This window comes from Chrysemys picta, chromosome 8, assembly GCF_011386835.1.
Source record: "Chrysemys picta bellii isolate R12L10 chromosome 8, ASM1138683v2, whole genome shotgun sequence".
NCBI lineage: Eukaryota > Metazoa > Chordata > Testudines > Emydidae > Chrysemys > Chrysemys picta.
Window position 1 is genome coordinate 2,335,631 of NC_088798.1, and position 26,856 is coordinate 2,362,486.

At 46.0% G+C, this 26,856-nt stretch overlaps 1 protein-coding gene across 6 annotated transcripts in view; it reads left to right on the top strand.

The window, feature by feature from the left end:
- Nucleotides 1-583: 583 nt before the first annotated feature.
- RNF220 (ring finger protein 220) overlaps nucleotides 584-26,856 on the top strand; it is a 324,075-nt gene continuing 297,802 nt past the window's right edge. For 5 of the 6 annotated variants that reach the window (XM_065553696.1, XM_065553698.1, XM_065553697.1 and 2 more), the window contains exons 1-2: nucleotides 587-772; nucleotides 7,136-7,875. In XM_065553696.1, the coding sequence (XP_065409768.1) occupies nucleotides 7,251-7,875 (625 nt within the window). In that variant the 5' untranslated portion in view covers nucleotides 587-772; nucleotides 7,136-7,250. Of the gene's footprint in view, nucleotides 773-7,135; nucleotides 7,876-26,856 lie in introns of all 6 variants that reach the window. The other variant, XM_005303038.5, reaches the window with a different exon arrangement.

Below are 26,856 nucleotides of genomic sequence, written 5' to 3' on the forward strand. Positions count from 1 at the left end.
AATGTGTGTAAACAACAAAAAAAGTGTGTGTCTATTATTAGACACGAGAAAAGAATATATGATAGCCCCTGCGGTGTGTGGGTTTTGTTATTATGAGTTTTGAATGGCTGCAAAGTTGTTCTGTGCACAGGTTGCTGGGGGGACTGGCCCATAAGTTGTATGGTGCACTGGGAACCTTCAGGGTAAAAGGTGTTCTGTAAATATAGGGTATAATTTTATCATACAGGATAGGGTAGGATTGGATAGGCTGCATGTAAGGACCAAGGGGCAGTTGCAGAGAGTGAGGGAAATTGGGGGGACATAGACCAGTACTATGAATTCTTCTCTTTCGCAAGAACTAAATCAACTCCTAAGGGAAATAATAAAACCTTGAAAATGGTATGCAAAAAATCTTACTGCCAGCAACAAACCCTTAGCCAGGAGCCAAATCTTTGTCACTGTCAGTGGGCAAGATGGGCCGGCCAGCTCTGTGCCCCAGTTGTGGACTCCATTTCCCATACTCCCTTAGTGCCCTAATGTATTCCGTGCTCAGCCCGGCTGTGTGTGTGTGTGTGTGTAGCTCCAGTCCCTCTGAGAGTGGAGGTTCATTCACTGATTAGAGCCAGCACTGAGAGGCAGCACTGCGCCTTCTCTCACACCCATTGAGTCTCTTGATCTGTTACATGCAACCCAAGACAGCCTGCAAACACGCCCAGGACTTCCCAAGCGCCACACTCCGCTCCTGCTTCCCCGAGCCTGAAAAAGTGCAACCACCGCCAGAGGAATTTCCACGGTGAGTGTTGGAGATCACAAAGGTGTGTGTGTGTGTGAGAGAGAGGGGGCGGGCGGGGGGAGCTGGTGCTGGGCAGGGACCGGGGCTAACTTTCGAGCAGTGGCTCTCCCACGGCTTTCTCCCAGGGCTGCAGTCACTCTGACCCCGGTGCCTTTTGATTTCCCTGCAAAGCCGGACTCGCTGCAGAGTCAAACTTTGCACGGCAAGTTTTATTTTTCCATGCAAGCATTGCCGCGAGCTCCTGAATCCCTCCAGCCCAGGCAGCTGGTGAGGGGGGTCCGGGATGGGAAGGGGGGGGGTCGAGTGGCGGGGGGAGGCTGGGTGGGTGGGGATCATCATGATAATGGGTTAAAGTCCGATCAAAAGAGAGGATCCCCCCCCCCCCCGCGCCGCCTCATCCTTCTGCAACCCGAGAGTTGCGGAGTCTCTGGGACCATCCCCCTGTTTATTTTGCGGGGGTGCTGGGGGGGGGGAAATCAGGTGCCGGGGCAGAAGGTTTCCAAACGGTGCTGTTATTTTTGCAACCAGGGGAGTTCTGTCCTTGCTGGCCGCGGGATCTCGGGCTGCATTTCCCACGGGCTGCAAACCAAACCAAACCAAACAACTTTTTGAAAGGAAAGAAACAAATCCTCTCCCCGCGCCCCCAGCCCCTCCCCAGTCTACATCGTTTTTATCTGTTGTAAAAGCCAAGACTTATTTCTGCGCGGTAGAAGCGTCGGCAGACCCAGCCGGCTCGGGACTCGGAGTAGCTCGATTCAAACGCGTTTTCCTTTCTGCCCGTGTGAACTTCGATTTGAATCCGTAGCAGAAACCACCCGGCCCGCGCCGCGATGGAGGATCGGATTGGGTTTTTATTTTAAAACGTTCTTTGTAAATTGCCACTGGTCCTGATTTTGGGGACGGTGGAAGTTTGTACAACTCCCCCCCCACCCCAACCCCGACCCCTCTCAGCCACCCCTCCCCCGAGAGACTCGCCCCCAAATCACTCTCAGCTGGGAATCAAATGCACCAATCTCGGCGGGACCCAAAAGACTTGTTCTGGCTTTATTCTTGACAATACAATAAAGGACTCGGGTCCGTTTCAATAGTCAGCAGCACCGGCTCAAACCGCTCCCCTTGTGACATGCAGGCTTGAAGGAATTGAACATGTTTTCACTGATGTCCTAGAGAAAACTTTCTGCACCATCCGCGAGTGCTATCCAAAGATCACAAGCTCTGAATCCTTTTTAGAAAACCTCCTCTCTCCCCCTTCTTCCCCCCCCCTAAAAAAAAATTAAAGCAGGGAAGTCTGTAAATAGGTTGGAAGCGTGGAAAATAATTCTTCACCTTCAGCTCTAAATACATAAAAACCATCTGTTTTGCCACAATGAAATCATTAGGAACTGTCTACTTAAAGAGTTGTATTGAATGCTGCTCCTTCCACACAGGAAATGTGTATGGTAAGTGATTGTTGCCATAAATTCAAACAACTCTAGTCATCCTCACATTTGATGAGTTTGTTTCTGACTTTTTTTTTTAAAGTGGAAAAAAGTGCACTTAATGGCGTGTAGAAATTGGGATGGAAAAGCGCCCCCCTCCCCACCACCATGAAAAGAGCAAATAATTCCGAAGACAAGAAATTCCTGTCTCCGTTTCTCTGCTCTTCCCTGATCTCTCTTTCCCCGACTTTATAACATTATTTTGTGCACGATATAATTTGTTGCATTTAATGAGAATATAGCAAAGGCAGAGGAAAGCGGAGAAGAAAGCGAATTTCTCCACATTAATTTCCTTCTTCTATTTGGGGGGAATGTTTTGTTTCTGACCAAACGAAATTAACAGATTTGTCCCTGAAAACCCTTGCCCCCAAATTGGAAAGGCGGGGGAAGGAAAACACCTGTTTAATTTGCAACTGGAGAAAGTCAAATGGCTGTCCGCTTTTTGGGTTGTTTTGTTTCTAATCTAAACCTTGACACACCTCCTTGGAGGGGTTTTTTCGGGGGGGAAGTTGGGGGTTTGCGGGGGATGAAAATGTGAACGATAAAGAAAATAGTCAAATTCACAACGATCAGGGAAGTCCACGCTGAATATATATATTTATATTTTGCAAGGAGCGGATCTTGAGGCAAAGAGCACACAAACAAACAAACAAAAACCAACCCCCAAATTGTACTTTGGAGAGATGGGTCTGTCTGTGGTTTTGGAGCGATGGGAGGAATATTCCCTAATAATCGCAGGTCGGAGCAGAGCGTTAATGTAAAAAGACCCTGGTTAATTTCTGTGGGGAGTTCCCCCCCCCCCTCACTTTGCCCCTTGTAAGCCCCAGTGCGTGTTTGCCGCCCTGGGCGCTTGACAAACTAAAGCCTTCTTCGCCCTTGCGAATTCTCCTTTGGATTTTCAATTTAATTTTGAAAAACTGCGGTGTGTGTGGGAGGGGAGGGCGTGGTGGAGGACCAATCTTTTTATTTATTTTTTTTTTAAATCCCCTTCTTCCTCCAGCTGCTGTTTTTACTCGTTTGCCGCCTGCTGATCGTGTTGGTAGCGGGACTAAATTTTTGCAAGAAGTTTGTAGCAAAACAAAATCAGGGGCAGCCTCTTCCCTCGCGAGGAGAAACGAGGCGACATTGTTTCTGCGTGAAGGCAGCCGCTCGAACCTGATGGGGTGATTTCTGGTCCCTAATGCCTTAAAATTGCACCGATCCTTTTCCATTTCCAACCGAATCTGCCTCCTCTACTCGGTGGCGTGGCCCTCAGATTTTTTTTCTAAACCGGTTTTCATACCAGCTGCTCCTGCGGGTGCCCGAAATTGGCATATTTTGCACATATTAAAAAATGAACTGTTTTTCCTTTGTATCTTAATCCACTGAAGAGATTTCTTATGTGTTGGCTTTCTAGCTTGCATCTGTTTTATTTTTTTACGAGGAAATCCAGTTTAGTTCAAATATATAATCCATTTAAGCACTTAAATCCCCAAACAGCTGGCAATATTTTGTTTTATAATCATTGGCTTTTCTACACTGGACATATTTATAAATTCCTACTTGACATTTATGGGGGGAAAACTTTAATGTAAATGTATGATATGATTTAAAAAAAAATCTGTCCTAATTTCCTCTCTGTTTTTGCTAAGGTTTCTAAGCTTCTTAAATAGTGGGCTAATTAATTATTTTAAGAAGTTTGTTCCCGGAAGGAGAAAAATGTTAATTGGTCCCTTTATTTTAATTCCTGGTGTTTAGAAATGGTTGAGAGATCACAAAAATGCAACCTGTTGTAATAAACAAAGTGGTGTGTTTTATTTATTTTAATTGATATCAGAGAAGTGATTTGTTGATTGAAACTCTTAATGCTTTAAGATGTGCACGTTTTTTATTCTTTCTTTCCATGCTGATTAGCAAAGAGGTTTTTATGCTTATAACAGTGGTCAGCTCTATTTTCTTCACTCACACAATGTTTGTGATGCCTGCTAAAGCCAACCCGTCATAGATTGACTGACTTTTTGTCTGTCTTTCTCTTTACCTAATTCAAACCAGTGTTACAATCTTTTATAAACCGAGGAATCAGACTTGAGCTAGAGATTACTGATAAGAAGTTGTTCCTTGGTGTGATATTTTTTAACGGATCAAAGTTAAGGCTGTTTTGGCACATTTAACCTTGCAATTAGTAGCATATAATATGCTGGCAATTTGTATACACCTTAAACCAATTTGTATACACCTTGTATACATCTTTAAAAAATTCTTGTATATCAGAGCAATCATTTAAAAAAAAATGAAAAATCACAATATTTTTTGGTCTGTCCATTTTACCTCGATGCCTGGTAGACAGTTTATGTAGCTTCGTAGATTGATCTCTACCCCCTGCTCCCTCCACTCCTTGTTTAGTTAATTCAACAAAGACTTTTTGCAATCTGTTTGGAGTTTGTCTGATGCCGTGGAAAAGTAGCTACTGATTTATTTGGTTGCTTTTCGATTTCTGTCTCCAGCCCGTCTTTTTTCCTCCTTTCAGTGGGGATGTCAGCTGTTATTACTTCCTATTGATCCCTTTGCAAAGTGAGAAGTGAACTAAAATTAATGTCAATTCCACTGCTCAGATCAATAGCTGGAGTTATTTTAATCTGGATTTGCACGGGGTGCTAAATTAAAAAAAATCAGCATAGAGGCAGAAAAGTAACAGTTACTTACTTTGCCTTGTGCCCACTACCTTACAGTCGCCCAAATGGTCCATCAAGCTGATTATCCTGCAATCCATATTTTTTTAATTAAGAAGGTCAGTTAGTTTTCTTATTTTGGGTTCTGTATTTAAACCCATGACATTTTGACATTGGGAGTGTATTAACTATAGATTTTCATAATGACTGGTCCGCCGCAGTCTCATCTGTACATGTTGCTAATGGGGGGAGAGAGAGAGAGAGACAGAGAGAGAGTGAAAAGGGAAGTGGGAGTTTAAAAAAAAATTAAATTTGGCTGGGTGAGATATTGTAATGTGTTGATTTATTCCCGGCATAATGAAGTTTGCAAACGAATAAGGCGGCCGGAGTGATTCACAATATCCTACAGGAGTGTCAAGTGTTGCGGCCAGAATACTAATTTATGAAATACATTTAATGTCGTGAGGTGATGGAACAAGTAAAAATAGAAAAAGAGGCAAAGAGCAGCAGTAGTTTTTTTTTTTTTTTTTGGGAAACCATATTTTCCAATGATCTCTGAGCCTCACTTACATATTAATGATTGTTCATTTCTGTGTGAGTGCTTATTTATTTGTATATGCGTGTTAATTTTTTTTATAGCAGCCTGAAAAAAAAACCAGTAACCCAAAATTCACTAGTGGATGCAGTTTTGTGCTTGTGTTTTTGTGTGTGTGTGTGTTGATCAGCTTTCCTGAAAGCAGCAAAACAAGCGTGTCCAGGCTTTCTGTGCTTTTACACGCTGCCCTTGGCATCTCTCTCTCTCCCTCTCCATGGCTAGAACTTGACAGGAAAGTTATTTAAAATTTGGAAGAGAGCAAACCTGTTAATGTGAGATACATAATCTGGTAATTTAGCAATGATGTCTATAAGGAAGAATGCCATGAGGAAGCCGAGAGATGATGTCCACTCATCTTTACAATTAATAACAGTCACTGAAGCGTTTGGGAACAGGATGGGAAAAAGGAAATGTTATCATTGGACTACATTAAAGTCACAGACTGGATTTCATACAGTTTGTTAACCTAGGCTCCCTCATTCATGGAATACAAAAGGCACTCCATTAGGAAGAGACTCTTTCAGTAAGTTTTATTTGAGATGTTTGACCCTCTGGATTTAAGAGAGACAATTTGTAACAGCTTTTTATTATTATATGATTTTCTTAGCCCTTTGAGCTCTGGCAGGCTAGTATATTGTTTCAAAGTTATAGTTCTTGTATTTTAAGACAGGTCTTGGGGCCTGAATGGTAGGCAGTGGAACCTTAAAAGAAAAGGCACTAGGTTGATTGGGAAAGAAAATAACAGACCAAACCATTAAATCAGAAAGCGCAGAGAGATACAGAAGGAAGGATTTTTCTGCCTCTTGTTCCGAGGGGGTTTGTGGCTGGGCGAATGGATCTGGCCGAGCTAGGAGGCTCAGCAAAATGCAAGCCAGAAATTTTGTTAACATTTTCCTCTAAATGTTAATGGCACATACAGAGCAGTTTACAAATCTACTTAAGAGCTAGTGCATTAGGAACTAAAATTACTGATCCGTTGTCCGCTGTCCCCGACCCGAAAGGCAGACATTTGCAGAGATCACATGGCAGAGGCACCCATTATGATTTTAAATATTGTCAGAGACGCCAGGCATTTTATTGATGAAGTCTCTGCTCCTTTAAAAAAAAAAGGAAGTGTGTGTACACTGTGTGTGTGTTATATGACTATGTAAAATGTATACCTGCATATGTGCATGTACCTACACATACATAATGTGTGAGGAAAAATACACATATTACACACATTCCTTATGCAGCATAGGCAGTACAAACAACTGTATAAATGTTTATTTCTGTTCATGTAATTATGTTCAACAGATACGATATGTTTTACATATATTGAATTGTGATGATCAGTTGAGGGGAATGTCTCTTAATTTTAGACCACACCAAGATTATTGACATGTGGGGCTATTTATATTACAAATAAATCCTTTATACTAATGCCTTTGGTAGGATTTTTCCCTCTGTCATGTGGAGTGGGCCGAAGTTGGTTCCACCTGTGTGTGAAGTTGTCTGTTGATTTTCATGAATGAGAACATGGGTGCATTGCTGGGCAGTTGGTTCTAACGCATGTGGCCTTCCCACTGCATGGAGTGTCCAGAAGAAGCAAGTGCAGAAACCTCACCACTTGTGTTTTCTCTTCCCTTCTGTTTCTCTGCAGCTTCGGGACGGCGATGATGCCTCAGTGATCTCCCTGTTCCAAAACCAGGCCTCGCTTGACCTTCCTTCCAGGGAAGATTGTTCCCCTTGTGACCCTGCTGAGGAAAGAGACTCCGATGGACTTACACCGGGCAGCCTTCAAGATGGAAAACTCATCCTATCTTCCAAACCCGCTGGCATCTCCGGCCCTGATGGTTCTCGCCTCCACTGCTGAAGCCAGCCGGGACGCTTCCATCCCCTGTCAGCAGCCAAGACCCTTTGGAGTCCCGGTATCAGTGGATAAGGACGTGCATATCCCCTTTACCAATGGCTCGTATACTTTTGCCTCCATGTATCACCGGCAAGGTGGGGTGCCAGGAGCATTCGCGAACCGTGACTTTCCCCCATCCTTGCTGCACCTCCACCCCCAGTTTGCACCCCCCAACTTGGACTGCACGCCAATAAGTATGTTGAACCACAGCGGCGTTGGGGCTTTCCGCCCCTTTGCCTCCACTGAAGACAGGGAGAGCTACCAGTCGGCCTTTACGCCGGCCAAACGCCTGAAAAACTGCCACGACACGGACTCGCCCCACCTGCGCTTCTCGGACGCGGACGGCAAGGAGTATGAGTTTGGAACCCAGCTCCCTTCCAGCTCCCCTGGCTCACTCAAAGTCGATGACACGGGGAAAAAGATCTTTGCGGTCTCTGGCCTCATTTCTGACCGGGAGACCTCGTCCAGTCCCGAAGACCGAAACGACAGATGTAAGTACCTCCGTTACCCCTCTCGGCTTTACTTCGCTGCGCCTCGTTGAGATGCTCAACAGGTGCGTCGTTTTGTCGTGCCGCGGTTCCTGCTGAATGTCCTTTCCTTCGCACTGAGTTATGTGATAAAATGGTGCCTTGTTTTTCTTAAATGGACATTGATGGATTTCACAGTAAGGTGTATTGGAAGGAAACCCATTTTCAAATGCACCTGCGGGAGAGACACCATTCTCTCTGCTTGAAACTCGGGCTGTTAAGCATGGAAAGATGTCCGTGCCTCAAAGCAGAGAGAGATACTCTGGTGTGTGTGTGTGCGTGTGTGTGTATACACAGAAGGGTGCATCGGTAGTATACACCTAGAACTTTTTTCAGGGAGCTTATCAGTTAAAACTGCACACACTGCCCCCTTTGATATTTTTCCTCTGCCCTCTTCCTCACACGCTCAGTTCTTGTACCTAGGATATCAGCCTTCATGGTTTGCTCCTCAGAACAGGACAAAGTTCCCTTATGCGGTATTTCACGGAATAGTATTTTGGGCACTCAAGCTCTTTCCTAGAGACATAAAGCTGATTACGCTCATATGGGTCAATAAGTGACCCCCCCAAATAGGCTGTGTACTTTCTCTGGAGCCCCCCTTTGCATGATCACTGGAAAGGCAATCTGTCCCTTCAAGGATCAGATATTAAAACCTGTCTAACGTACGCTACTGTAACAACTCCTTTTCCCGCGCAGTATCTCTGCTGGAGGAGGGCAGGCTACCCCAGTCCCCTCCTCGCATGAAAAGCTGAACCATTCGGTGGGGGAACACCATTCTGGGGAGCTGTCTCGGGAGAACAGGGCCTGCAGTCCCTGACTTCAGAGCAATAAGATGCGGCAACATTTAGCCGGAGAGATCTCCTTTAAACACAAACGCTTAATTCAGATGCCAAAGTGGTTTTGTTTTCACATGGACCCCTTTGTACATTCTTGTGGATTTTCTTCTTTTAAAAAAAATATTATTATTTTGCAAAGAAAACTGCAGCCCAGCTCCCTCGCTCCCCTTCAGATACGATTTTTCTTCTCCCCTTTATGATGCCGAGGAGAGTAATAGAGACGTTGTGGCTCTCTCTCCCCTGTCGGCACTGCTTCCTCAGGCTGTCTCCTTGAATTAGGCACTGTGTTAACTTACCAGCACTAAAAGGTATCTGCCTACACCCAGCGTACTTTTTCAATAAAAGTCATCATAAAATCAACCTGCCTTGTAAATCCATCGCTCTTTGGTTTTGAAATATGCTGCCAGTGTGTCTTTTATGTCAGCGTTTGCAAGTGTGGGACGATTCCCACTGAAGACAGAAGCCTTGTGCTTCTCACAGCACAAATGTGATCTCTCTTTTCCCCCCTTATACTACTTTCTGTGCATTAGAACTGCTTTCCTTATTCCGTGTCTCCTCATCAGTGTTAATATGTAGGCATAACTGTTGTAGGTGGAAGCACTTAGGTGGGGGCAGAGCTTTCATTTTGGGGGAGGGAAGGAAGGTGGGATCACAATATCTAAAGATACCCTGTGTTGATGTTTTATGGATCTCTCCCCCTTATCAATATAACCTGGATGTGGAAATGAAGCTTGCTCAAATGAATACTTTGGGAGATAATGGCGGAAGAGCAGGTCTGCTAGCAAAATGAATTTAAAGCGCATCAGTTGCTGTGTATCTTGCTAGCAAAATCCTGTCCGATAGCTGATTTAAAGGAGTAAATCTGTTAAATGAATTAGACCACATGTAGCACAGCCGTGGACAGAACCGCAGACACAGGCACATGCTCCTGTGTGGAAGGGATAAATCTTGTCTTCACCAAGACTGTGTGCTCTATGTGGGCGCTGTACTCCTGAAAAATAAATAAGTACTTCACAGAGGAGTAAGGCTGCTAACGGAATGCACGCCAATGCATTGGCTTCCCCACGCCCACTGGGAATGATTAGGCAGCGGGATTATAACGAGAGAGGCAGAATAACAACTTTGCAAGTTGCTTCAAAAACTTGTGAACATGTGAAAAGTTTTCCCCCCCTTTCCTTAGAAGAGAAATAGAAACTGGTTACAGTGATTAGCCTTTGCACTAGGGCAAAATGAATGCAGGCATCGCAACCAGCGGGACAGATTGCTGACCAAAATATTAGAGAGAAACTGGTTTTATTTTGCTTTCTAATGACTGGATTAATTTTAACTCTTCTGGCTTTTAAAATTTGTTTTAATATCACCCCAGGTTTTAGACACAATTGCTAACATAACCATTTATAACCCTGCCTGCATATACTTTGGATGCATATTAGCACAACATCCATTCATGTTTTATTAATCTTAAAGTTATAACATAAGTACCGGGACAATTTAAGGTAAATTTGACCTTTCCTTCTTCCCATCGTATTTAGCTGTTGCACCAAAGAGCATGTTTTCTATATATGTCAGAATCTTAAATACGTTACCACAGTGGGTTTATTTACTGTGGGGATGGGATTTTAAAAATGTGTCTTAATTATCTTTATATGGCAGTTTTTAGAAAGGAAAAACTTGAGGGATGACACGGCTGATGGCTGCACTACAGAACCTGTCATGTTCTGAGACGTACATACATATCTGCAGGGTTCTTTATGCTTGTATGCAAAAATATATTTCAGGGCCTTTAAAATTTCTCCTCATTGACCCTCAGGAAGTTCCTTGGGTTCCTCGTGTGAATAATGTACATAACCCTTTGGGAAAGAAGGGTCGTAGTGTAGGGTCCATTGCAGGGAAAGGGTTCTGTGGACAAACTTCTAAGCAAAAGTGGATAGACGGGCGTAATGTATTCAGTAGCGGCTCTTCAGCATTGCAGGATTCAATTGTTTGTTTGTATTTTTCAAAATCCTGAAAGGGATTAGACCATGCGATGGGTGAATGACTTCATTGCATTACACACGTCCCTTGTACCATCACAAACAAACATTTTCAGATGGTTTTAAAATATTTTTATACTGTTCTAACTTTAGAGATGATTTTCTGAGAAATTTCCCTTTTTAAAAAAAAAGGAACCCAAAAAATATATAATAGTATGTCAAGCCATAAATGCATAGTATCACAGCCGGAGCCAACTCTATGCAGAACTGCATCCACATGCAGCTAGGGATAGTGTGTGTGTGTGTGTGTGTGTGTGTGTGTGTGTGTGTGTGTGTGCGCACGTACTCTTACGACCTCATTCTCATTCTAATTACATCACTATGATCAGGATCTGGCCCCCTTGATGCATGTATGTGGGCTAGGAGAGATCACATATTTCTCAGAGAGAACCACCGTTTTATTTTTAAGTCAGGAGGTTGCTTTCAAATTCTGTGTGTATGTTGGAGCCCCGGGTCAGACTGCTAATGAATTATCGAGGCATGGATGGAGCGTGTTTGTGTTAATAGTCATTTTGTAAATCTGTTAGAGTTTTTTTGTGTTTGGGCAAGTTGCCTGTGACTGTCGGCTGCTGCTCTCGGGATGTCGAGAGAGGCTGTGCGTGCCATAGGAAGCGCGTATAAAAGACATACTCCATCCAGGGAGGAGATGTAACTGTTTGTTTAGACACATGCTTTGGACGTGGCCGTTCTGTTTAGATGCTCGCTGGGAAAGATAATGGTATTTATAGAACAGTTTAGGCGCTTCTTGTACAGTGTGTGTTACAGACACTGACAAACACATTTCATGGGGCTCTTTAAATATATGTATCTTCATTAATGTAGGTTTCCAGCAGCAGTGGAAGTAAATGCTATGTTCCCCTGCGTGATAGACATCTATAATCCTCCTGTGAAAATGATCCCCAGTTTTATTCTGGGCTTTCTAATAAAAAATTGTCACGATTGCTCCTTGCAAACACCACGGCATCGCCCCCCTCCAGCAGAGCGAGCCGGCAGGGAACATCCACGCCGGAGCCTGGCTGGCTTGGCAGAGATCTCTCCGCCTGTTGCGGCGCAGAGCTTCCCGTATACCCTCCCCAGAAACGACTGTCTCCACCGCACCTTGAGATGCTTCCAATCACTCCACAGGCCGCATTTCAAGACCGCAACAGCAACCTTTTTTGGGTGATCATTCACTTATTCTTTATAATGTGTTTTCTTTGCTATATTGTGGAGAAGCACGGTCTCGAGGTAGTGAACATGAGTCAGGAGACCAGGGGTCTTGTCCTCCAGCTCTGCCACTCACTCTTCTTTTGCCTCAGTTTTGACACCTGTAACATGGTAATACCTAACTGCTGACGTTGTGCTGAGAAGTAATTAATGGTAGCTAATTTGCCAGTATTTTGAGATCTTTGCTCCTCTCCAGCGACTTTCATCCAACATAGTGATGGTATTTATTCTTATTATTTGTACTGTTACATTAAAATAAATTTAAAAATCACCTTGATTATTGGGACGCTGTCAATTTGATCAAGGTCCCGTTTCTCCTCCCGGCGATTGTAGCTGTCCCTCAGTATGGAAGAGAGGTTCTCATTTCAATTTAGGATTTTTTTTTTTTTTTTGAAATCTCTAAAGTGTAGTTAGTTCGAGCGTCTTAAACTAATGATTTAATATTTACAAAGTGCTGTGAAAATGTAAATCTCTGTTTAGGTGCTACGCATGACTTCTATTACCAGAGTTTTCACTTCTGAATAATTGTTCAAAATGGAACAAAGATGGCCTTTAGAACAGGTCTCAAGCCTAAGTCCAGGGGTTCACAATGTGATCTCCCCTCTTAGGGCATGTGCCTGTCTGTGTTTGTGTTTACAAAGTAGGACCTACACTAATTGGTGCGTTTTGTGTAGAAGGATGTGGATGGAAGGGGTGTCTCCTCTTTGAATTATTCTATGGCACAGTAGTGGATTTGAGGGGGATATTCGCTGCTGTTCCTACACTAATCACCACTTTCCAGGTAGGTTAGAATAGGGACCTAAAACAAAGTGACACTATGTTGTTAATAATCATTCATGACCAGGTGAGATCGAATGCTTAATACAGCTCATGAAATAATACAATAAAACAAGTGAAACAATTACATTTCCATTGTGTGTGTGTGTGGGTAGATATAGAGAAGGCCACATTTCTATCTCTGTTACACCAGTGAAAATGCAGTGAATTCAGTGGAGTTACTCTGGATTTTCCACTGGGTAGGATGCAGGTCAGAACCTGGCCCTGCGTTGGCCGCGGGAGTATACAGCAATCTCCTTCTTTTTGTTTTTTTGGCAACAACCTTTCTGTGCCCTCGGCAAACTGTTGCCGAGACTCCTTTTCATGCTGTTTGGTTTAATTGTCTTGTTGGGATAAAGAAATGTTTGAACAGCTAAAGTGGGGAAGGGCTGGATGGGAGCAGCCCCTGCCGGCTGCAGGGCCATCTGGCCTGGCTAGGATCCGTCGGTCTCCAGTTTATATTTCTCTTTCTGTTATTCGGGGCTATCTCGCGCACTTGGAATGTCTAATCACCATGGTGAGAAAGCGGACACTGCTGCCTCTTCCAAACCCTCCCGCCCCCGCTTCCCTTGCCATCAATTGTCATGCAGAACCGATCCAAGTGACCGTTTTACTGGCAGCCATCATTTGCCGTCTTCGCCTAGCTCTGGGCAGAAGGATGGCTTTTAATTGATCATTTGGGTGGGAGGGCCGGGGCTGTTTTCTCCTCCAAAATGTTTCCCCACACAGCCTCTGCCACCCGGCCATATTTCCTGTGAGCTGAGAAAAGCCAGCAATTTCTTGTGCCCTGGTCTTCCTTTCGGCCGTCTGATAGCTGGCTTATGTGGCACTCCAAAGGGCTTATGACAGCAGCTCTGTGAGCTCTGAGCAAAATGTAAATGACATATTTATTTGTCTACAACTGCAGAAATGGGCACACATACAGTAAATATTGATCATCCTCTTTTGCTTTGTGTGTGTGTGTATATGCATGTATATTTATTATACAGTTACAGGACAAACTCTGAATCTCACTGGTTAATTGGCAAACCAAATGTTTCTAAAAAAAACAAAACAAAACAAAACCCTGGTGGCCAAATCCTGCTTCTCAACAAAGATTATATCTGAGGCTAAGTTGGACTGAAGTCTCATTAATAAGATTTAGCTGCTTTCTCAGAATTATACAAAGGAAAGGGGAGGCTGACCTTGTGGTTAAAGCATTGAATTGGGTGTCAGAAGTCCCCAGACGTGCGGTGATCTTGGGCAAGTCTCTGAACCTCAGTTTCCCCATCTCTAAAATGGGGATAATACCTCTCAGCAGCTTGTACAGTGCTTTGAGATCCCCTGATAAAAGGCGCTATGTGGTGTTGTTATTAATATAGTACGGTTAGAATATTATGTACTACTAATATCCATTACAGCTAAACTTCAGTAATTAAAGGCAATGGCCAAAGCGCACTTAATGAGTCAGTATCCCTGATAGTTAAAACATTGATCTATTATTTTATTTGCTAACTTGCAGAATTTAGGAATTAGCAGTGGAGTTTCCTACTTGTTCTGCATCGACGATGTAAGGAATTAGTAGGGTTCTGCTCTGTGTGTGCGTGTAAGCGTGAGAGACCGAAAAAAGAAAAAATAAGTATTTTTGCCTTCGTTATTTTTTTTCTCTCAGCTTTGCTGGTCTCAGAAACTTTTCTGGGCATTTCTTGGATATTACCTGTCTTGAGGGATAAGAAAATTCTCAGACGTGCAGACTAACAGAAGTCCAAGGGCCCGATCCTGCTCCCTAAGGTTGAAAGCCTACAACGGATGGGGTATATTTAACGTCTGGGAATTTCTGGAACTCTTCTTGGGAGAAATTTTCTGAGGCTGTCTTTGAGCTGATTGGTGCCCCTTGGTTGGGTTGGTTGGTTGATGTCTTTTGGACACATCACATCAGAACAGCAAAATTAATTTTTTTCCTCCTTCATTCGCCTCTCAGGGAAGCTGAAAAATGGTAGAATTATGTTTTATACTAGATTTTATGATTCACCTCCCATCCTTATTTGGTTAATATCTGTAGGAATAAAATGTATTCTGTGTATGCTTGTATAATACTTGACTAAGGTAAATAACCGCCATCTAAAATCTGCCTACCCCTAATCTGCATAAAGAGCACGGCCTATGAGTATCTGTATAGAGAATACATTATACCCATCTGTATACTATTAGTCTATTTTTATTGAGGATTTCTGAGGGCAAAGTTTTCTTTTAATACTTGTGCATCAACAAAAACCAGACACTGAAAGCGAACTGTAACCATTTTTATCCAGCAATTCATGTCACTAACAGTCGTCCTCCATGTCTATTTGTTTGATAGCCTATGCATTTTTCTACTCTCTCTTCTTCAAGAGAGAACAGCCGATTTGGGGACTTTTGAGGACATTTTGCTGCTGTGCAGAGGAAATGAAATTCTTTCTAAAAATATATTTCTAATTGGGACACCAACTCCTGTAATGGGAGAGTATGTCCTTATGCAATGCCCCCCTGAAAAGGGCGTATATCTTTTTTTCTGGATTTACATGTCTGGTCTGTCTCCCCTCTCTGTGTGTATCTGTCACTGTATGTACATTGACATGTGATAAGCATGGTATATCATGTTTGTATATATCAACATATGATCTGTAGACCTTCCAATTAACTAACAGGAATAATTTACTAATAGGAGTTGGATTACCGCACCCCCCCCCCCCCCCCCGCCACTTCCGGGTGGTGAAGTATTTTACTGCTGTATGGGTCAAATCTTGCAGTCCTTATTTAGGGCTCAATCCTGCAGTACCGTACCCACAGGAATTGACCTACTGGGTGGTGTTCTCCTTTTACTTACACTGGTGTAAATCAGGAATGATGCCATTAAGGTCAATTTGATTTACAACGGTGCAAAACTGGTTTGAGAGGAGAATCTGGCTCATTGGCTTCTGTAGGATTTTCCAGGTCAGGGAGGACTAAATGCGCAAGGCTTTGCAGGGTCTAGTGCTTTGAAGTCCTATCTGCATCTGTCATCTTGTGTGTGTGGTGGTGGTTTTTTGTTTTTCCTCTTTAAAACATTGATTGTGGTTTTGTAAACCAGTCATTCTCCAAAGATCAGGGTAACGCTCTCCGCTCCTGCAACTGGTTGCAGTCATTTTGTACTGCGGCAATGCACTGAGCTACAGGAAAGGGGAAAAATAGGGTTGGGAAAGGGTGGGATAAAGAAAGATTTTGTGTTCTAAGTGCTGGTAGCTCAGAGGAAAACGGAGAGAGTCTCTTGCTGTCCATGTTTCTTGTCTCTTTCATTAGGGTGAAACGATTCTTAGAGTTAAAGTTTGGGGACAGCATCATGGTATTTTTCATAATTTTAGGACACTATTAAAATCACTTTTGTTTAAATGCCCTCTGTCCTCCGTTTCTGGAAACTTGAAACGGAAATCTGCTTTCTTACCAGCGTCTCTTCCCTCCACTGCACAAATATACTTTATTCTTGTGGGTTGCCTGTGAGTATTCGCTTTATGGTATATATTCATTTTCATGAGAGAAAATAAAGACACTAAAACCTTTCTTTTGGAGAGAAAATATAAAAACTTATACAAGGGTTTTGTACAGATGCAAAAGACATTACCCGTTTGACTGCTTGTGGTATCATAGATCCTTATGAGCTTGTTCTTGTCAGAAGACCAAAACCAAAGTTCTAGATTTGCAAAGACATGCTGGTGTAACCCCGCTGGCTTGCTGAGTTGTTGCTGATTTACACGGCTGGAAAGGAAAGCGGTCAGGCCAGCAATACGCTTCAGCTACACGCACGGCCTTACTTTAATCTGTGGTTTCACAGGTCTGGCGGGGCTGCCGCAGAATGAGTGTGCCCTTCAGAGTTCTCTCTTTAAAAATTAAGCAAAAAGTGATTGGACATCAATTAGTAGGAAAACAATGCATTTATGGGACAAAGGCTGATTGCCAGCAGCACCAGGTCTTGTAAATAGAATGAGAAGTCGATCAGGAAACTTGAAATGAGCAGATAGTTACATTTTAGTTTGTTGGACTTTTCAGTGTGAATCATTTTGATTCTGATCAATAAAATTTAACTCCTCTGTGTCTCTCTCTCCCCCTTAAAAAACCAATCCTCCTTAAAAATGACTCTCCATTTTGATACTTGGTTTTTTTTTTTTTTCACCCATCTCTAAAACCCACAGCTCAAATGCTGTTTGGCATGTGAAATTGTCTGACCTGCAAAATTCTCTGCTATAGGGAGCCACAAGATAGACCTTCAGCAAAGAGGCTGTTTGGACAGTAACACCGGTTAAGGAGCGTCTGGGAACTAGACTATTCCTCTGTCCTCACCTTTACATTTTTAAAAGTGTTTTTAGAAGGCTCTCTCGAAGTCCTAGGTTGGTGGCTCAGAGGGTGGGGTTGTAATGCCGGGCGTGACACCTTTGGCAAGTCACGTCTCCTCTCTGTGCCTCTTTTCTATTTACATTGCAAGGTCTTTGGGGCAGGGACTGTCTCGCCGGGTGGGTGGGGCTGTTATACAAACAATATGAAACAAAAATATTCCATGAGCTGAGTTTCATAAAAGCCTTTCAAAAAACAACCTCCCGTCCACAGCGTAATAAACTCCCCTGGAAAACACAAAGGCTTTGCAACAAGTCCTGAAGTTCAGCAAACTCAGGCTCTAGAAAATGAAAGGCGGGGCGGGTGGGGGGGGAAAGAGAGGAGTTCCAGAGCTGAGACCCCCCCCCCCCAAAGAACTCCATCTCCAGCTGCCTCAGGTTAAAACCACAGTTCTCTTCTTGTGTACACTGTCATCTTCCCCAGGAAAGCCCTGTCTCCCCAGCCGTGCTCCCCACTGGACTGTCTCCACGAATGCTGGTGGGGTAGCGGGTAAATGTTTTTTGCTGGGACCCTGGTTGGGATTCCAGAGGCAGGCAGCTGAGTCTGGGGCAGAGATCTTGTGGCTTCCTTGGTCTACCTGGGAGGAGACAACACGTGGGCCCGTGCGTTGGGGAGAGGGCTCTTTGTGAATCCTCGTCAAAGAGCCACCTGCTTCCCAGGCATCCTGGCGGCTACAGCTGGGGGCCGAGGGAGTGACTGAGTGACAGACGCTTCGGAGCGGCCCTGCCATACGGCAGCTTGAGCCACCACTGCGTGCACAGGCCAGCCTTCGACAGCCTTGTCTTGTGTCTGCAGGGGCCCGATCCTGCACGGTGCTGAATGTTCTCCGCTGCCGCGGATGGAGAGTGTAGGGGAGGTTGCTCCACACCAGTGTAATGCCCCGGAGGGGGCCATGGCTCCGAGACCAGTGACGAGTCGGCCTGCAAACCAGTTTCACTTCCAGTCACCGGGGCTGTGATGAGTTGTGTGGCTGGCTGGCAGGCTGTTGTGTTTAACCCTTCCACGGGGGGTGTTAGCTTCTGCTCATCGGGCGGCTTTAATGGGGAGATGGAGGAGCCATCAGTGACCTCAGTAGCTCTGGGTGAAGAGAGGGGAGCCGGCCGATCGGGTTCATGGTGCCCGCCTGGGTGAGTTCTTACCCTGGGATGCCCCGCTCCGGGGAGAGGAGCGTGGGGAAGACAGGGAGCGTTGGCACCCACACAGCTGCTGTGCCCCTCGCCCCTTATTCCCATCACTGTCTCCACCCCAGGCCTGGACACACAGGACTCTAAGTGCTGCTACTATTACTAGTAAATTAACCAGAGCCCAGGTAGCACTGGGCCGTGCTTTTCCTTTCTCGCTGGATATTTGAGTTCAGGCCCTGCAGGGCATTAAGTCTGATCGTATCATCCTGGTCCCAGTTACAAAACCGTGGCATGTCTGCCAGTCTCCCTTCGTTCAGGAAGTGGGACAGCAGTGGCAGAAGGGGTAGCAGGTCAGACAGGGCAAAGGGATGTGGACAGAGCTGTCTGGGGGGGGGGGGTGTGCCTCGACTGGCATAGCTGGGGACAGCCCTTGCAGATCAGGGTATTGGCTGAACTGAGGAATGGGGCAGGACGGACGTAGCGGGGGGCTGCAGGTCAGGACTGAGATGTGTTCGCAGAGCTCTGTTTGCATGGCTGGAAGCGGTGTGGGACAGCACTGGAATAACGGGGCTGCAGGTCGGTTCGGAGTTCAGTTGGCAGAGCTATGTATGGGGCCCAGGATTGGAACAGCGAAGGGCTGGTGGGTCAGGACAGAGGCGTGTCGGCAAACCTGCCGAACGGAAGTTTGCGCAGCTCATGGCTGCATTAATGAATAGTCCGGGTGAGTTCTCAACGTCACACTGCGTCCCACCCCCTCCTGAATGTGGAAGCTACCGAGCAATACAGAGAGAACCTGTGTAAATCCGAGGTGATGTCAGTAGCGTTACACTGACGTAAATCTGATGTAAGTGTAGTCGGGATCAGGCCCAGAATTTATACTGCGCTCCCGGGAAGACAGGAGCCATAAAATAAAGCTATGTTCTCCTTACTTGTTCACCTCCTTTAGAAGCACTCGAAGGCCCCAAACCTGCCCTGGAGAGTGTGGGCATCTCTTCCTGAAGTTCCTGCCCCAGTTCAGCCAGTGACAGCTCAGTCTAACCTGTCCATAGCAGTGATATGAACAGTGCAGGACAAATTCATTCGGTTAATTTGGCTGGCAGCCGCACTTGCTCCTGGCAGGTAAGGCAGTGTCCAAGCGCTTGGAAGATCTGCATTCACTTCCTAGCTGTGCCATTGCCCCTCTGTGACACTGTGGGCAAATCAGTTACTTTCTCAGTGCCTGCCTGGGAAGTAGGGATTGCAATACTTTTCTGCCATACCGGGTTGCTGAGGAAAAGTTCATCTATATTTGGGAGGTGTTCAGGGATTGTGGTAATGGTTGCCACAGAAGTACCTTGATAGTTATGCAAGGACTGAAATTGGCCACGTGTGGGAGAGAGATGGAGGCTTGTGTAGCAAATATTGTCATTATTATTTACTTTAGAGAGCGGTTGACAATTTTTTTTTTTAAACTTGGATGAACAGTTGAAAACGGTGGCTAGAGAACAGTAGGGAAAGAAACCGGAGAAGAATTTTGAGTAAGGTAAATAAAAGTGAGAGATAAAAGAAATAATGCAGGGAAGGATGAGTAATCGACATTCTTGGAGTCGAAGCGCAGGCTCCAGCTTCCTTCCTGAGCTGTAAAGTAAAATAATAATAATTAAAAAAAAGTCTCTAGAACAACAAAACCCTGGACGCGCTGGTTTCCTTCCTGACAGGCCCAGCCTCGTGGCATTTCGGCGTGTCCTCGTCGGCAAGGAGGGCTGATTTACAAGCCAAAGGAGCCAGATGGGTGGATTTAACTCTTTGATGGACAAGTAGAAGCTCTGCTGCAAAACGGACCTCTCCTGTTTTATTTGCATTTTCTTCCTTTTCTGGAGCGTGAGTGACCAACATCTCTCTCTCTGTTATACCCTCATCACTGTAGTACCTGGGCACCTGAGAGTAAAGGTCCATGTGGCTTTAGTTTCTGCTGCTCCTCTTGGTTCAGTTCTTTATTTTAACATTCGTCCCATTGAGCTTTTGGGGAAAGACCCCCTTGGTGTGTTTTTGCTGCAGACTCCATTCCAAAGGCTATAAAAAATTAATTCCACTTTCCGGTCATTTGGGATTATTCTCCTCACATGGAACACTGGAACTTGAGACCCTCTCCAATTCCCTGGGCCACGGTTTGCCTGCTTCACTGGTGGCCTCCAGAATGGTATTTAGGAACCTCTCCGTTTCGGTAGAATGTCTGCTTTCATTTAAAAAGACCCCAAATTCCATTTCTAGTTCTTTTGTTTGTGAAGAAGACCCCCCTGAACATTGCCCAGCGCCGTGTGAACGAACAGCTGGAAGTGTCGGATGAAAACCACGTTGGTAGATTAACTCTGAATCCTAATAACGAGTGTTGAAATGCAAACACTGCTGCTCCGCAGCCGCTCATTTTAGCGGTGACATACAGTTAATAATTGCTTTTCTAGCATCCTTGTTTGGCATAGGCTTTAGAGATGCGAAAGACCTGCTAGGTGTGAAATATATACCTTCTCCCCCTAGATTCAGGATTACTCTGGAGGGGATGGTGAGCTGGCGAGCCCTGCTGGGAGGAGAAGAGTGCAGATCTCCTGAATGTGCTAGACGGGGTGAGTGGGTGGGGAAGTTTGCGGGAGGCTCGCTCTGAAGCTGGCTCTCTAAGGCTGGCCGCTCTCTGCAGGGTTCCACTCTCGGCAAGTCTGAAGCCACTTCTTAATTCTCCACAGCTGACAAAATATTTATTTTCAGGTACTTAAAATATTATAATTTGAAGTGGAGTTGGGGGCCCTGGCTAGAGCTAAGTTTTTTCACTAACCGCTTCAGTGGAATGACTTTCCCCCTCCTCTGACCTGCCAGCAAATACTCAAAAAATAGTTGTGAGACAGTCATCCCTGTGCTGAATAGATCAAGAAACTTTAAATTTGCCAGAGACTTTCTCCCCCTGGTGTGTTTATTGGCGCGAAGCACACCGGGCAACGGACCCCACTGTTGCTTTGCCTCGGGCACTCTGTGCTGGCAACACAAAGGTTGAAGTTGTTGCTCGACCTATTTTTCCTGTCCTTTAGTGTTACCATGCCCTGGTCCACACTGATTCAAGAGTTCACAAATTTCTGCCTGTGTCTGCTGAATGAGAGATACTCAGACAGCTGCTATTTATATTTGTAAATGAATCTGAACAAGTCAAAACACCACAATTCCCTGAGGGACTCAGACCTGTCCCCTACAATGTGTGTGGTAACCATCAACATCATCATCAAACGTGCACAGTCTGCTGAGGACCCTTGCACACGCCCAAGCGACCACGGTTGATAGTCTAACACCAGGTATCGTAGAGTGAAATGGTAAGATCTGGTGCAAATCTGTGAAAGTCCGGGGTGGCACCGCTGGTGATGCCAGGTAGGGTCAGAACTGGTCAGTTTGAGAACACAATGTGCCGGGGTGTTATTGTCCACCCTGGTGTCAGGGCCGGCTCCAGGGTTTTGGCCGCCCCAAGCAGCCAAACAAAAACAAACAAACAAAAAAAGCCGTGATTGTGATCTGCGGCGGCAATTCGGCAGGAGGTCCTTCGCTCCGAGCAGGAGTGAGGGACCATCCGCCGAATTGCCGCCGAACAGCTGGACGTGCCGCCCCTCTCCGAAGCGGCCGCCCCAAGCACCTGCTTGGTAAGCTGGTGCCTGGAGCCGGCCCTGCCTGGTGTCGTGGCAGAAGAGAACGCAACCCCACTTTTGAAAATAATGAGCAACGGGAGGCAGGCCAGGTCTCTGAGAGATTCTGGCATTTTGCACGTGGAGCCACTTTGGGCTCAGGATTCGGTGCTGAAAGCACATGTGGAACGCCGCTCCCCACTCCAAGTCTGCCCGTTGGAGGGTCTGGGTTTCAGACCTGCATAACAATACAAGCAGAACACAGGGCTCTGTCTCAGCTCAGAGGTGTCTTTGCGTCCATAAGCAAGACATGGAGTTGACGCAGGAGGTGGATGTCGGAGGACGTCCGGTTTGCTGCAGCTGTTTGAACTCTGCTTGCGTCCTGTGTGGTAAGCTCACCGGCAAAGTTTCACTTCAAGAAACTGGCACTGCGTCTCAGAATCCAATCTACTCCTTTGTACTCCTGCTCGGCAGGTGCTGAAGCAGGTTATTTAATCCTGTTTACTACGGCAGTGCCTACGGGACAACCCAGAGAGGGGCCCCGTTGTGCCAGGCACTCTGCTAATACAGAGTAGCAGATGGTCTCTGCCTCAAAGAGCTTGCAGTCTAAATAAACAAGATAGAAAAGGGAGGTAACCCACAAGCAGCGTGAACTATGCGGTGGCTGTGAACGTCGCAGGAGCTCCATGGTTTATTGGGATGGGGGTGGGAGGGTGTCCGAAGCTAACTGGAAAGAAGAGGGAAGGGAAGAGGGGTGAGGTGAATGGGGCGAGGAGAAGAGGGTAAAGGCATTGTGGTGTGAAGCTGAGGTGGAGACTGGGAGGCCGAGGGTGGGAGCAAACAGCCAGTCAGCACAGTGCAGAGAAAATCCAGTCAGAACTGTACCAATGTCTCTGAATGTCAGAAGGTCCCAACTGCTGCCCCTGCTGACTGGAGTCTCTGGCTGGCTCCTCTTGGAGATGCCTAGGCCAGACTGATAACACTGTTGACAAGACGCTGCTCCTAATGCGGGGGGGAGAGAGAGACCAGCAGGGAAGAGGCTCATTTCCCAGCAGCTCACATGCAGGCAGAGCAGCGAGGTCTTTGTCTCCTGCTGTTCTCTCCTGCTTGTTCCAGAGCCTACGTTGCAAGCCCCTTTCCTCGGTGCTCCTGTCCCTGCCCATGTCCCGACTGCTGCTTTCCTCCCCTTTCTGCCCCAGCACGGCCACTGGGGTGCGGTCAGGTTTCAACAGAAGAGTTGTAATAATTAGGTGGCTTGTTGGAGGGTTTAGCTGTACTTAACCAGATGTGAAAAGGCTTGTCCCAGTCCCGGCTCCCTCGCTGGGCTCCAGCCAGCTGTCTTTTCACTGCTCCCTGAGAGGGCTTGCCGTGTGTCCCTGCTGCTCCCCCCTCTGCCCTCTCCCCTCCTTCTTATGCTAAACACTCACTAGTAGGTGAAAATCCCTCATGCTGGTTGGGAGAAGAGCAACGGAGAACTGATAGCGGACACCTGCGGAGCTCCCTCATCTCTCTCTTCAGAGAGCAGCTTCCGTGAGGGTTGTAGTTCCTGGGATGCCTGTCCATGGATGAGCTATATAGGAGGATGCAAGGTCTGGTGCTTAGAGCAGGGGTCCCAGAGCTAGACCTCCTGGTTTTGTTCTGCCAGTGACAGGCAGGTCACCGCCCCTCCCTGTGCCTCAGTTTTCTCCATCTGTAAAATGGACAATGCTTGCCCACCTTTGCACAGTCCTTTGGGAGCCTCCTGTTAAAGACACAGTGTAAACCCAAACTATGATGATGATTGCTGACACAGTTCTGTACCTAAGGAAGACACTAGTAAACGATAGTCCTTGCTGAATTCATGTCAAGTCCAAATACTGGCTGCTGTTGGAGGCAGGATACTAGACTAGAGGGACTGTGGATCGGATCCAGTCTGCCACTTTCTAGGATTCTATGGTGAAATTTCAACAAAACACTAAAGCAGCACATCACGACTAAGGAGATCCATATACAATGTATAGGCTGTTAGTAACCGAGGAAAAGACCTAGTGAATCAGTGAGACCACAAGGGCGGAAAAGGAAAAGTATCAGATATGAAAACACTACTATACTATTCTTGATCTCAGCTGAAAAGCACAATACATATTTTTGTGTAACTGGTAAACTCTTGTTTCTGTGGTTCTGGATTAATTCCCTTAATCCGTATCATACAGGGGAATAGTAACAGTGGATGCAATTGTGAATCTGGTGCGTATTTTACTGTAAGCGTTACATTGCATAGCCGAGTAAGGGTATTAACCATCCCAGTCCGTTCTATACCTCTGTAAAGGGGAGCTCCCTACTGTTCTGAATATAGTGAGCTGCATATTTATCAGTAAATACCAGTCTAGGTAAAATAAAAATAAAACGGGAAGTAGTGGTGAAAGGCGGAGGTGTTTGGTCAAAGCTCCTAGGAACATATTTGTGGGGAATAGTCCTGCAGTGGCTAGAGGGGTGGACTTGCCCTACTCCGGCTTCTGTGATCCTATTAACTTATAGGACTCTGCTGGTCTGTCTGTCACCCCTCAGTGCAGTGTTGCTTCTTGTAGGTTTGGAACGTAAGAGCTGCCCTACTGGGTCAGACCATAATCTCTCTGGCCCAGTATCCTGTCTCTGACAGCGGCCCATACCAGAGCTTCAGGGAGAGTGTACAGAACAGGGCAGTTACGGAATGATCCACCCGTGTCCCACTCCCGGCTTCTGGTAGTCAGAGGTTTAGGGCTGCATGTAGTTGCACTCTTCAAAGCAGGGCAAAGGGCCGAGCTGATGACTGGGGACAAAGAGGGCCAAGCTTTCATCCCTGACATAACTCCTTTGGCCAGAGAATCAAAAGAGCTCGTCTGGTAAAATGCTGCCTGTGCATGGCCTGTAGGGGAGAGAGACATACACGTATATCATGGGCCAGATTATGATCTCTATTACGCTAATGTAAATCTCATTGCACTTGTATCAAGCGCTCTCAACCAGGGCCTGCGTGCCTGTGTGTGTAGCAGGAGGAGGGTGTTCTGTATGGCACAGTGTGGGTAGCAGACAGGGCACTTGTGAAGCAGAAAACAAACACTATTTTCAGGGGTTTCTTCCCAGCTTTCTGAATGACAAACCCTCCCCGGCAGCTATAGAAATAGGGGGCACAATGTGGACTCTAGACTCAGCAACGGCTTCTGAAATACCCATGTGTTTAACCTAGAGGGAGCTCTCTTACATGAAGAATGAGCTCGTTGGCTCAGCCTGCCTACACAGCTTTTACTCCTTACAGCCCCTCTTATTCTTGGTGTGCTTTCAGCAACCCGCTTCCCCGTGTGTCGCTGCTTTCCCTGCGGGGTGCGGAATGCCCACAGAATGTCACGGGGGGGATCGCAGCTTGGCCTCTTGAGGTTCCTGGGGTGGCAGGTGAAGTGGATTTTTTAATGACATTTTTTGCAGGTGCCCAATGAAACCTTCTCCCCTCCCAGATGAGTCACATCTGTTGAGATGCCAGACACCTGTTCCCCGTTCCTCTGTTCTGGGGAAACCTGGACTGCAGAGCAGGTGCTGAAGCCCAGTCCGTGTGGGACTGACAGGAGGAAGGGCTTCTCCTCTCTGGAAGCCATTCTTGTTGGTTATTGCTGATTCGTTAAGAAGATGTTAATGCCCTGGTCCCCCAGTGACTCGGGAAATGTCTATGTTGGAGCTGCCAGATGTAATTTCCAGTTTGAGGAGACATAATGGTGCTAGCTCTGATTGAGAGAGCTTGCTAAACATTGACGCACGGCCATGGCGGTGCAGGTGATGGGATGGGCGAGCCATCGCAAGTATACCCCCGTCTGAGGCCCTAGGTACGTGCTCGGGTGGCTAGCCCAACCCTCTGTTTGTGCCGCTGAGACGACACTTCTATTTTTAGTGCTGTAGCCCGCTCAGAGTTAGCCCAGAGGTGTTTAATGAAGTGGAAATTATACCTCCAGCTCCAGTGTAGACATACCACGACCAGTCCCCTTTGGGTTTTCTTCACTTGAATGCCCCTGGTATTTCCCCATATGCCTGTGGGTAGATCCAGCCTCATAAATTCAAAGCAAAGATGTTTCAGGTGTAAATCGTAGAAGTGTAGGCTGGAAGGGACCTCGAGAAATCATCAAGTCCAGCCCCTTTGCTCTGAGGCAGGGTCACGTAAACCTACCCTATCCCTGGCAGGTGTTTGTCCCACCTGTTCTTACAAGGATTCTGCAACCTCCCTTGGAAGCCTATCCCAGTGCTTAACTACCCTGAGTTAAAGTTTATCCTAGTATCTAATCTAAATCTCCCTTGCTGCGGATTAAGCCCATCACTTCTTGTGCTACCTTCAGTGGACAGCAGAGAACAAAAGATCACCCCCCTCTTTATAACAGCCCTTCAAATATTTGAAGACTGTTATTAGATCCCCCCCCTCCATCATCTTTTCTCAAGACTAAACATGTCCAGTTTTTTTAACCTTTCCTCATAGGTCAGATTTTCTAAACTTTTTATCACTTCCATGGCTCTCCTCTGGACTCTCTCCAGTTTGTCCACATCTTTCCTAAAGCACGGTGCTCCGTGCTCCAGCCGAGGCCTCACCAGCGCTGAGTAGAGCGGGACAGTTACCTCCCGTGTTTTACATACAACACTCCGCTTAATACACCCCAGAATTATATTAGCCTCTTTTGCAATTGCATCACATAGTGGATCACAAATTGAATAGGCATCAACAATAGCCCCCAGATCGCTTGCAGCAGTACTGTCCCTAGCCAGGTATGCCCCATTTTGTAGTGACGCATTTGATTTTTTCCTTCCCAAGTGAGCTACTTTGCACGTCTTTATTGAGTTTCATGTTGTTGAATTCAGACCAAGGTTGTTTTGAATTCTAATCCTGTCAAAGTGCTTGAAACACCTCCCACCTTGGTGT